This window comes from Antennarius striatus, chromosome 7 (genome assembly GCF_040054535.1).
Source record: "Antennarius striatus isolate MH-2024 chromosome 7, ASM4005453v1, whole genome shotgun sequence".
In the NCBI taxonomy this organism is placed as follows: Eukaryota; Metazoa; Chordata; class Actinopteri; order Lophiiformes; family Antennariidae; genus Antennarius; species Antennarius striatus.
Window position 1 is genome coordinate 9,313,898 of NC_090782.1, and position 11,888 is coordinate 9,325,785.

Consider the following 11,888-nt stretch of genomic DNA (forward strand, 5'->3'; position numbering starts at 1 on the left):
AAATGAAGACTCACAAATTGACACGTCAGGTGCAAAGGGAGGATAACTATTACAACTACTGTGTACTTCTCATCGCGGTCATAGAGGTTCATCATGTTGTTCTGCTGTGCGTTGTCGACACACAGTAACAGCTGATCACAGCTGAAGTCTGTCACACTGTACCAGTGGAATTGTAAAGTGTGCGATCTGAGTAGTGGAAGTCCAACAGCTATAAATTATTCAGTCCTTCGCGGGCATGACAGGAAGCGTATCCCTTTACAGACCATGGGTGATAGCAGCCGTACATGATACCGCTCACAAGCTATACCTCTTTGTAAGCAACAAAAGGATGAGATAAAGTATTGTAAACATTTTGGAAAGTGGCCCAAACTTTATTGTGTAACTTGTTCTCTGGGGTCACTGAGGGATGAAAGCTAACTCAGAAGTTATTGTGATGTAAACTTACAAACCACTTATGAGGCTCTCTATCAAACTAAAACTACATTCACTGACTGCTACAAACTGTTAAAGCAGGCATGCTGATTGTCCAGACTCACTTTCACCGGACTCATTAATATTCTGCTGCTATATGTATTTATTTTAAAGTTAAATCTAAGAGGAAGCACTAGCAGCAGCTCTAATGCTCGCTCTGTGCTCTTGCAGCCGTCAGCAGAGGATATGAGCTGTGACCAAACTGTGTTTCATCAGCTGAGAAGGTGCTCAGATGGTCTTTACTGAGAGTGTGCTGGATATTTCGGATCAGTCGCATTTTTCTTCCGTCACTGTTGATGCTCACAACTGATGATTTAAGTTGTGCGTCGTTATGGCGAAGGTCATCATGGCTGCCATCGCCTTGGGAATTGGTCATTTCCATTTCCTTTGTGTATCTCTGTTCTTTCCTGTCCGATTCAGAAAGTCCTCCTGGGCTCTTTTCTGTTTCAGATGAAGGCAGCACATCTTTCCTCTCTTCATCGTTTTGTTTTTCATTCAAGTCTGGATCATTCTCAGTAGCTTTCTCCTCTGTTGGAATCTCAGAGCTGATCTCAGGCCTGTCGCTGCTTACTGTATGATGAGTATCTAAACTGCTTTCCACTTCTATTCTGGAAACGTCACTCTGTTCCGGGTTATCCAGCATTGAAGTTTCTTTAGGTTTACCTTCTTCCAAGGATCCCCTGCTTCCTTTGTGCTCCTCTAATCTTACATCCTGTCCTTTCACACACTTATTTTGTTCACTCTCTGCCTCTGGTTCTGTGTCTTTGACAGAGAGTTTATCTTCAGAGTGATGGCTCTTAAATTCTGACCCTTCCTCTATGGTTTTATCTCTTGATTCATTGGCATCTATAGCTATTTGTTTTTGTGTGTTCTCATCCATTTTTGTAATCTTCACTTTACTTTCTGATCCCGACAACTTTGCAGCCTCTGAAGGGTTTGATTCTTGAGCATCTGATTCCTTCAGGTCTTCTAAAGGTTCAACAAACGTCTCAAAATACTTGGATGCTTGATGCATGGTCACCCAGTTTTTGACCAGGTCTATGTTGTCCTCTCCCCCAAGGTCCTCTGGAGTACCCTTACTTCCTGAAACCATTGCTTCTGTGTTTGCAGCCATGTTTTGTGTATTGGGTGATGACTGCCTTTGGGGTTTGAGGAGAAGACTCTGTCCTTCCTCTGAGGCCTTGCTCAATGCCTCCGCATTTTCATCTTCTCCATTCACACCAGAAAGGTCAACAGCAGCAGTGTTTTCACCGGTTAGTGGGTCTCCGTCTGTTCTGGATGGTTTTGTTGATTCTTCTAACTTGGGAGCGGTACCATCTAAATCTGCAGTAATGGGTATTAATTGTTCCTCATCACCTAAAGAAAGAACTTTCGCTTCAGTGATGTCACTCTCAATGTCAGTGCTGTTTTTGATCAAAGCTGAATCTCTGTTCTGAGGATCATGGTCAGACAAGTTACCATTTTCATCTTGTTTGGTTTCCTCACAGCCTTTTGGTTCTTCTATGTCTGTGTCAGATGTCTTTGATTCACAGTTGTATTCACCGGACCCATCTTTCTTGTTGTGCCCTACTTTGGCTTCAACCTTAGCCACATCGGTGTCACAAGACTGATCGACATTGTCATCTTCACAGTCTTCAGCTCCAGATTTCACAGTTACTTCTATTTCCTCTTTGCTCTCATTTACGTTTGCTGTGTTTCCAGCTGTTTTCACAGGATTTTCCATCTCACTTTCAGCCTCTCCTTCAACCTGAGATTTGTTGTCTGTTCTGGAAGAAATCTCTCCGTTTTCAGCATCAATTTCTCCATTTTGACTCTTGTCACTTCCTTTTTCTCTCTTCACATCCTCAGCCTCCACTGCCTTGACTGTCTCCACAGTTGTTGCTACATTTGCTGCCTCAATGTCCAACGTACTGTTTTCATCAGGTGTTTTGACATTATCTTCAGTCATTTTTTTCTCAGGTTCTTCTGCAGTCTCGATTATCTCTTCCTCTGCAGGTCCGGCTACCACCTCTTCAGAGTCCCCACTATATTTATTCATTGCAGCAACACTTGGTTCAGCCTCAGTCTCATTTTGATTTTCTACTACTTCATCATCTTTTTCATTATCAGTTGTGTTTGCATCAGTAATATTCTCAACCTGAATATTTTTATCAGCTTCATTTTGTTCATTTCCTTCTGTGTGATTCTCCATTTGGACTGAATTATTGTCTTCATCTTTCCTTGTTTTTTCTGGTTCATCTGCCCTCTCTTCATTTGCAGCTTTATCTTCTTTGCAACCAGTTTTTTCAACTTGTTCGGGGGCCTTTCCTTCATCGTTGGAGTCACTTTTACGCTCATTATCGTCCACTTTGTTTTCCTCACCATCGTCAGCTTCTGCTAGCTCGTCTGGGTTTGTAGGCTTTTCTTCCTCCTTGCATTCGTCTTCAGATTTATTCTCTACCTTATTATCTATGTTTAAAGACTTTCCTGCCTGTTCTTCACCCACATCAGATATTTCTTGTTCTTTTCCAGCTCCTGCTTCTGACACCTCCTCTTCTTCAATATCAGCTTTATTGCTCTCGGGCTGTGATTTATCCTCATTTATTTCTGCTGATTTTTCTACTATGGTGTCTCCGCTGCCCTCCATCGAGCTGCTTGAATTGTCCGTGGTGACTTGTGTGTCTGCCGCCGCCTCCTGCTCTTCGCTGTGTCCCTGTTGCCTCTGGTCTGTGTTGGTTACAGGTGCCTCTTCACACACGAGGGCCACTGGCTCCTCTGAAGCCTCTCCTGTCATCTCCTTCGTCTGGTTTGTTGTCATCGCCTCCACTTCTGGATTATTTGACGCTACTGTCTCATCAATCTTTTTATCCGGCTCTGATACGTGTGACTCACATTCATCACAACCTGCTGCCTCTTCCCCTGGTTCACTCAGATGTTTGTCAGCATCAGCTTCAGTTCTCTCTCTCTTGTCCTCCTCCTTCTCTGTACCATCAGTAGATTTATCTGCTGCATCTTCTTCAGCCTCTGTAGTCTGGTCACGCTTTTCCTCTTCATGGACAGAAAATGAACTTCTGTTCTCTGGTAGCTCTGCTTCATTGTTCACTGCTGTGTTTTCTACCGATTCGGCTTTCTCATCTTCCTTGTCTTCTTTGACGCTGGCAGCTTCAGGACCATTACTTTTCTGAAGGAGCTCCTGCTTTGTTTCATCTTCATGTTCTTTCAGATTATATGTCTCCTCTAGGAGGTTCTGCTGCTGTTCTGCACACATCATCGCTTTCTCTGGAAGCACATCTGCAGATATATTATAGAGGTTGTTAACAGAAAAGTTATCCCAGTGCTAGTGTCATCTTGTGTTGGTGCTGAACTTTTTCAAAGGACATTTTAATACATTTTGTACCTTTGCTGTCCTTTTGTGGGCCTTTATTTACTAAGTCCTCTTCCTCTTCAGTGCTAGTGTCGCTCAGCTCGGGTTCAGAGCTGCGCTGGGACTCCTTCAGAATGGCCTCCGCCAGCTTCTCCTGTACAGATTTAGCTTGAGAAACAGTAATAAACAACATTTAACAAACATTAAAGAAAATGTATGATGACTCACTCATGATGATACACAACATTTTTGTGATAGTATAAATGAGACGCTTTGAACAAAGCACATACAAGAATGGGAGGTGCGACTGAATAAAGAAACAAACAACCTTACAATAAAAAAAAAAAGTGCCTTTAATCCTTCCAGGTTCACACATAGCACAGCAACACAACATGCAAAATGATAATTCACATGCACAGGAAACAAACACATGCATAGGAAATATTCAGTACACAACCAACAAGAACACACAAACAAATGAGTTTATTTTGAGAAACAACAAGAAAGAAAAACCTTCAGTTTTGGTTCAAATATATTCCAGGATTACAGGAGTACCGATTGAAAATAACTGGACTCTTTGTTTAATGTGTTTTTAATATTATTTGACTTATAAACCTGAACAAGCCATTGACTGACTGGGGCTTATACTGTACTGTACATCACGACATGTTTGTAATGTATGAGTGGCAGCTTCACTATTTTCATCTTTGCTTTTTGAAATTTTTATTTATTTCATACTGGAATAAAGAAAGCCTACATGGAACAAACAAAATAAACAGAAGCAAACACAATTCAGAAAGACCTGAAAACACTGGCATGATGTACTAAGAAGAGTTTTACAAGTGAAAATTTGGACTGCTATCTAAATGTCTCAGAAATCACATTGAAAACAAAATTTCAAAGTTAAATTTGACAGAACACAAATCACACACACACAAAACAAGAATCAAATTTTCCACTATCATATTTTACACCACCTTCATATTCTTAGTTGAAATAACATAAACCTACTGTCCTGAAAATACTGAGGCAATTACTTAACAACCGTCAAGGTTGTCCACACCCACTCTTGCCATTGGTTCAGATTCAGATGACATAAACTGCAGCCCTGGTGGTGATAATAGTGAAAAAACCTCCATTCAAGCTGGTTTCAGGTCTCTGTCAGCTGACTTCTACTCACCCCTCTCCGGTTCCTCCTCATGTTTGTTCTTATCTACCATTTTCTCAACTTCTTTGTCTTCTGAGGTGTCATCATTCTGTTTATTCTTGTTCTCTGAGGGAACGCTGGTGTCAGACATGTCTATCTCTGTGCTGTCTCCTGCACTGTCTTTGGCTACAGCAGACTCGGCTTCAGTAGGACTGGCTGCTACTGGATTTTGTTCATCAGTTTGGTCTCGTTTGAAATCTGCTTTGGGCTTCTCCACTTTCTCATTCTCTCCAGAGTCTTTGTCAGTTTCATCACTATCTTCTCGGTCACTGCCTGAGAAACTGGAAGCTGAAGTTGACTTTATATCTTCTGTGCGAGACAAATGAAGCACAGAATAATCAATGTGCAAACTTCCACTTTACGAGCAAACCCTCCCAGAGTAGAAAAATAAGTGATTAAACATTTAAATATAAATTACATGAAACTTTCTATTTATGCGTGTAAATATTAGCATGTTATTGAAATTGACAAGCAGAAATTATAATTGGAAAGACCTTGGAAAGGTACCCAAAAAAATTGCTGTATAAAATATTGCTGTCGAATGAATAAATTGATTTCAAACAGTAGATTCCACCCACCGTCCTTCTCGTCCTCAGTCTCTGAGTCTCGCTCTTTCTCATTAACCTGCCTTTGTGAGTCACAGGATGGAGACGGGGATTTCTTTGCCTTTGTCTGTGCATCTTCTGCAGGGTCTTCATTGTCTGCTTCAAAGTCTTCCTCATAATCTGAACGAGAAACAGAAAAATGTACACAGTAAGGGAAACATCAAGCCTTTTCATAGCACAACGGTTTTACAGTCTGAGGTTACTGCAAACAAACAATGTGATTGGCTCCTCACCATGTCTGATGTTGTCCTCCTCTTCAGCTGTGTCTTCTTTGACCTCCCTGACCTGTGATTGGCTGGTTTCACACTCTGAGTGGGATGCAGGATCCTGTCTCGTCTCCTCTGTCTTCACCTGAGGAGCATCTTGTGGGCTGAACACTGACTTGTCTCTTCCTCCATCCTCTTTGAGCCTCTTTGGTGGAGGAGTGGGCTTCTTGTCCAGCCCCATCGCTATGATACACCTGAAAAAAATTAGTTAATCAATCAATGTTTTATCTAAATCCATTAACCCTTCAGAAAGCCTGTCTGTTAGCTGTTAAACACTCCTCTCTCACTGAAGAGGAGGCTACACGGTTCAGTTCAAGGAAATCCTTTCCAACTCAGCATTTGCAGCTTTCAGAAGGAGAACTTACTTGTAGCAGGGAGAAGCTCCCTCCACACCGGAGAAACCAAAGTGTCTGTGTCTGCCACCGAGTCTGGAGCCTTTCCTGTGTTTGAACTCGCAGCAGGAGCTCACCCGCTCCACCTGCAGCCCGTTGAGGAAGAAGGTCAAGCTGAAGGGGAAACCTCTGTGTCGTCTTGAAATGAATCGGAAAGTCTCTGAGGGAACAATGAGAATGTAGATGAGAGTTCATATACAAATTTTAGGATTCCGAGATCTTATTTTCACTTGTAACAAATCTTAGAGCCTCACACTGACCCCCTTCATGGAGCATGCCTTTGTAAACACACAGGTTCTCTCCTCCACAGTGCTGCTGAAACACCTTGACCTCGTCCCTGCTGTCGGTCAGGTCACGGGACAGATGCACCGTTTTGCCCAAGTACATCATGTTGACGGACACTCTGCTCTGGTGCACAGAGCTCCTCGTGATGGGGGGGTCCTGGATTAAAAAAAGACATTTTCAGCCATGTTAGGGAAGAGTTGTCCCAGTGTTACGAAGAATAATCTAAAATGTATTTAATGAATGTGATGACATTCTGCTTTCATTTGGTTTTTTTTGTTCTATGAATGAAATTCTAGATCATTCGCAAAATATTCTTATTGTGCTATATCCGTATTTTGGTAAAGGTTAGACAAGAAGATTCATGCACAATAAAATGCATACAATATATACTCCAAAAAAAGCTTTAAAATGTAATCCTTGGTTGTAGTACAAAGGGGCTGCATTAATTAAATATGTTGTAGAAATCTTTGTTGCCTCATTAAATTCAGCTCCACTGAAGGAGGTGGCAGGACGAAATCTGCGGCTTCTAAGCGCGATGCTGGAGGTGACCTTCGTCCTGCTCTCTTTCCTCTTTGTGGCTGGAGGCACCGGGGTGACAAAGTTGTTGATGACCGGTAGGCAGTAGGGTGAGATGCTATGGGAGGCCTCCGGTCTGGCCAAACGTCTGCGGAACTCCATCTGGGAGAGAGGTTAATGACACTGACTAAGCATGGGCTCGTAGGAACGATTGATAATGCTGCAAATAAAAGATAAAAATAGAAATTGTAGGAGAAAATTTAGGATTGCAAAGTTTGTATGTTTTTTAAAAAAAAAATCTAATACGAGTATCGTTCCAGAATCTATGAAAAGCAAACTGTCTTTGAAAGCTTCCGTAGGAGGAGATGAGTGAATGTTTCTCATGTGTCGCAGCCTTACAGAGGAGGGGAACAGCTGCCCGCTCTCATTGGAGGCCTCCGGGGGTCTGTAAGGGGAGCCGTGTCTTAGCGTAGCTGTGGTGCTGTCACTGTGGATCGGTTTCAGACGCACCGGCCGCTGCAGCTTCTCTGGAGCCGTGTTGGGTCGAGAAGAGCCCGGCTGCAGCACCAACGACACACACTCAGCGTCGCATCGTTCCATGAATTTTATCTTTGTATTATATAAGTGTTAGAATAAATAAAATAGTGACGAATCCATCATGTCTGAGGAACTTATAACTGGAAGAAGTGATATTTTATTATTCTAAATGTTCCATATTCTTTTTAATTTCATATTTACATGATTTCAATCCATAGAGTAGTTCATCATTTTTTACTGGATATGTCTCTGTAGCTCTGTGGCTGGTTTCTGCACACACTTTATGCTAAAACCAAATATTTTATTGTACTTTAATTTATTATCATCTGCTTTTTTTTCATGCATTATTTTTCTTCGCTCTTTTCCACTGTAGATACATCACACTCTGCAAATGTACATTATTAACCTCCAAAAACAAGACTTGAAATTTCATTCAACCTATTGATGAATTTCAAACATGCCTCTGCTTGTTGAAGTCTGATATATTTGCAGATTTATGTGGAGAGAGATTTCACAGAGCAAACAGAGAACAAGCCAAGGATTGACGGTTTTATTTTTTTCTGGTGTCAGGGTCTGTGACTTTCTGCATTTTTCAAAGATAACACACCTCTAATGCCGTAAATTCAAAATGTGTCAACTCTTGTTTGCACACAGAGGAAAACATAGGCGAGGCAGCTTTTCAAAAGTCCCCTGACTATGAGTATAATAATCATAATTTCTGAAACACAGTCACCACTGAGCTGTGACTATATTAAATTGACAAATGAGAAATTTATTTAGCTTTTATTCCTCTGTAAATCTGAAGAATTAGATGATTGATGCACTGATGAAATCCCAATATGTTATTCAGCTGAATTTAACCTCATTTTAGTTCTTTCAGTTACCAGATAATCAATTGAGATTTCATGACGACCCTCAAAGAAGCGTTTCAGCTCTTATCCTTCAGACAGAACAGGACCAACTTTGATAGAGACTCATATTTTCCTCACTTGTTTAATAAAGGATCTGTGCGTCTTTTACGGACTGTTCTATAATAGAGGTTCTGTCATTTAGAGATGAATCATTCATAAGAACTCTTCAATAAAGGCCAGCTTTCAAATGCACTAGAGTGGGAACTTGGATAAGTGGTGTTTGTGATTGGTGACAGGCATTCCTGCACAGGGAGTAACATAAAATGTGACGGTAAAAATGTTTCATCCACTGGATGTTTAGACTCACAGACTCAGAGGATTCAGAATTCTCCCCTTCAGGCCCAGAGTTCTGTTTCCGGAGGCGCCTGGGACCCGAGGGTGGGTGAGGAGAGAGGATACGGGTGAAGTCTTCTTCATATCTCTTCGAGCACTCCACCTTCCAAACAACAGAATCCATTAATATTGTTGCTACTCTTTGTGATATGAGAGATATTTGTATAATAGTGTACTGTGAATAAACACATAGGATCATTAAAAACTGGTCATGGTAAAGACATGGTAAAGATTCAACTTGTGCATTAGTTTGTAAAGAGGGCAGAGAATCAGCGTTGAAATGTAAATGATGTACCTTGATCTTATTCACTCTTTCCCTCCTTGCAAACTCCTCCAGTCTCCGTTTGATCTCTATTTGATGGACACGCTGTACGGAGGAGCACACCAATAATTACCATCAGTTATTATGCAAGGAGAAGCACAAATTAGCTGCCGGGGATCAGTCTGTTTTTTCCTCTGGTGAACTGCGTCACTCCCACCTCCATCTCGAGCACCTGGTGGAAAATGGCCTGAGCCAAGCATTCTCGAACGTGTCTCTGGTGGGTTCTCTGGATCTGCTTGTGTCTGTACTCCTTATCTGGAACGATCCGCCCACTCCTGGTGATCTAGAGCCAACGACAAAGCCAGAAGGGTTTGGTCTTCATGAAGGTTTGAAGGTGGTTGTCAGTAGTGTCAAATTATCGCCAATAGCTTCCTGCTTTGTGCCCGTCGACAAAATCATTTCAGCCTCTCAGCATGAGCAATGAGATCCTCCACTTAAACACTTAAGTGTCCATTCACAGCTTCTCCTTTTTCATACGAGATATTTCTGTATGTGTTTTTCATGTGGTTGTTTCTGCAGGAAAAATCTTACGGGCAAGAAATGTTGTTCACGGTAGGGCAGATAAATGCGGAGGGTTTAAAAAAATTTGCCAAACAAACATGAGCATTCATCTAAAATGGAAAAAGGATGACACGCTGTGGCGACCACTAACAGGACAAGCCTAAAGGAAGTTTAATCAATCAATAGATCAATCGATCAGTGTCATGTCGACGTACCAGTCCTGCTCTCTGCAGGTGCCTCCTGATTCGAATGTTGCTGAAGTATCCGGCGAGATGTTTGTCTGTCAAACTGTTGTAGGCTGAAATAAGTCTACACAACCAAGAAGAGACACACGACAGACACTGAATTAAAACAGTCAAACAAACTTCATCCAGACATTGAATTCAGTCTCCCACAAGAACAATCTGAGAGCTCCTCTCCAAACAGAAAACCACAACAGCATGTTTATTTGTTGTTCTCATTGAGGTCCACAGCCTCACTTTGGTGTTTTTCCAACCGTGATTTGATTTCCTCCTGTATTTTAGTACAAGACAACAACATCTCAGCGCTATCGGTTACAGGTGTCTGATTACAGGTAGGAGAGGGGATGGCTGGCTTAATCCTGTCTGCCTATTCCTGAGACATGGAGTAGATGATCTTCATCTGTTCAGCGATAGATTTTGAGGAATTAAGAAGATCTACTGTCACAAAATAGAACATTCCATTTCATCTGAGTGTGTCATCCCCTCTAGTTTAGGATAGCTGTGTGATAAAGTGTCTGTCAGCCAAGTGTGGTGTGTGGAGGAACAGTATGGGTACTGTTCTACATCCTCCATCCTGCCTCAGCTGAGAAGATTACATCAAAAAATGTTGATACTCAAATGCTCAAACACCCATACATGAAGTAGTTTGACTTTTCTCATAACTACTGCTCTTATCTGCACTACAGAACTGGTAACACTTCATTTTCATTGTATTACTGATATTTTAGGAAACAAGTCAGACTCATTTCTCTCCACCTGGACTTGTATTTTCAGTCTGTGTTAAGGTGTTTCATCATGTTTAACAGCACAGTAGTTTATTATCATTATAAATGTAAAGTTCCTTTGTTAATTTTGAAAAGACTACAGAAGAAAAATCAAGAGTATGAGAGTATTCTGATGTGAATGAAAGATGTCTTCTAAGCAAAATACAATACTACTACCTGGAAACGGACTAACTTCCCTTCCCTTTAGCTGTAACCTGGATCTCTGTCCGGATTAAAGGGATTAAATCGAACCTACCCTGGATTAAGATGACTCATGGTTTGCAGCCCCGATGTCTTGAAATCAAAAGTGTCCTGCTGGGTTTCCACGCAGATGGTCTCAGTCCACCAGCGCGTCTCTGGTGGACGTGGAGGTCGAGTCGAGTCGGAACTTGGCTGCGCGTCTCCCGGAGTGAATCTGGTGACACTCTTCGGTTACTATGGAGATCACGTGACGATGCTGCCGAAAAGACAGGTTTCCATTTACAGTCCCACCAACACACAAAACAGTGGCCGAAAAGTGCACTTTACCAAAACTGAATGATTTACAGCGCTGCTGCTAAAATTAAAAATGTTGGCATTTTACTTTTAAATAATCAGATTTTTTTCTTCAGCTGTGTCTTTGAGTGCTTCTGTGAATAAAGTCCTCTTTCTGCTCTCTATACTTTCATGCTTGTGGATTAAAGTTCTAAAGCAGATTAAAGCAGTGGCCAATCTTGGGTTAAACAAGAGTTGATTCAGTTTTGAGGTGCATCTTAAAAAGAGAGCAGATTATTGACTGCTCTAGTTTTTCCTCCACATTTGACCAGTTTCATGAAACCTAATAATTGATTGATCAAAGTAAAATAATGATATCCTGTTACCATGCAACTTTGAAAACTGATAAACTGTAATCTATAATTCAGATCATAAATCTGACGTGGTAGAACGAGTTAAGAAAGAAATAATACATTTTATTAAATAATAGGAAAAGTATTGTGTCACAGAGTTGTGTGACAGCAGGGCAGAGACATGATGCTTCCAACGATGTGAAGATGAAAGAACATATATTCATATTGGATGAGGATTCATCGGTCTGTGACTCATCAGTTATGTCTATATGAAAGACATTAAAAGTAATAAGTACGACTGAATTCCACATAAGTGCAAAAATTGTAGTAAATGTATTTAACTGTATCTCAACACTAAGGTTATTA

General features: G+C 41.3%; 1 protein-coding gene across 1 annotated transcript; it reads right to left on the reverse strand.

Annotated features, from left to right (window-relative positions):
* Positions 1 to 616: 616 nt before the first annotated feature.
* erich3 (glutamate-rich 3) lies at positions 617 to 11,048 on the reverse strand. Its single transcript, XM_068319266.1, has 14 exons — positions 10,952 to 11,048; positions 9,905 to 9,998; positions 9,346 to 9,471; positions 9,162 to 9,233; positions 8,841 to 8,969; positions 7,485 to 7,643; positions 7,044 to 7,247; positions 6,545 to 6,725; positions 6,258 to 6,444; positions 5,860 to 6,086; positions 5,600 to 5,746; positions 4,995 to 5,330; positions 3,848 to 3,982; positions 617 to 3,741 (listed from the first exon to the last, which is right to left on the reverse strand). Exons 1-14 carry the CDS (start codon positions 10,969 to 10,971, stop codon positions 617 to 619), a joined length of 5,142 nt encoding a protein of 1,713 aa, XP_068175367.1. The 5' UTR covers positions 10,972 to 11,048.
* Positions 11,049 to 11,888: the final 840 nt, after the last annotated feature.

Excerpts from the sequence above, each read along its gene's own strand:
- erich3 (XM_068319266.1), bottom strand. The coding sequence starts at position 10,971 with ATGAGTCATCTTAATCCAGG. Across the intron at positions 9,999-10,951 it reads ATGAGTCATCTTAATCCAGG|ACTTATTTCAGCCTACAACA; the intron begins GTAGGTTCGATT and ends TTGGTTGTGTAG. Across the intron at positions 7,644-8,840 it reads ATTCTGAATCCTCTGAGTCT|CCGGGCTCTTCTCGACCCAA; the intron begins GTGAGTCTAAAC and ends TTGGTGCTGCAG.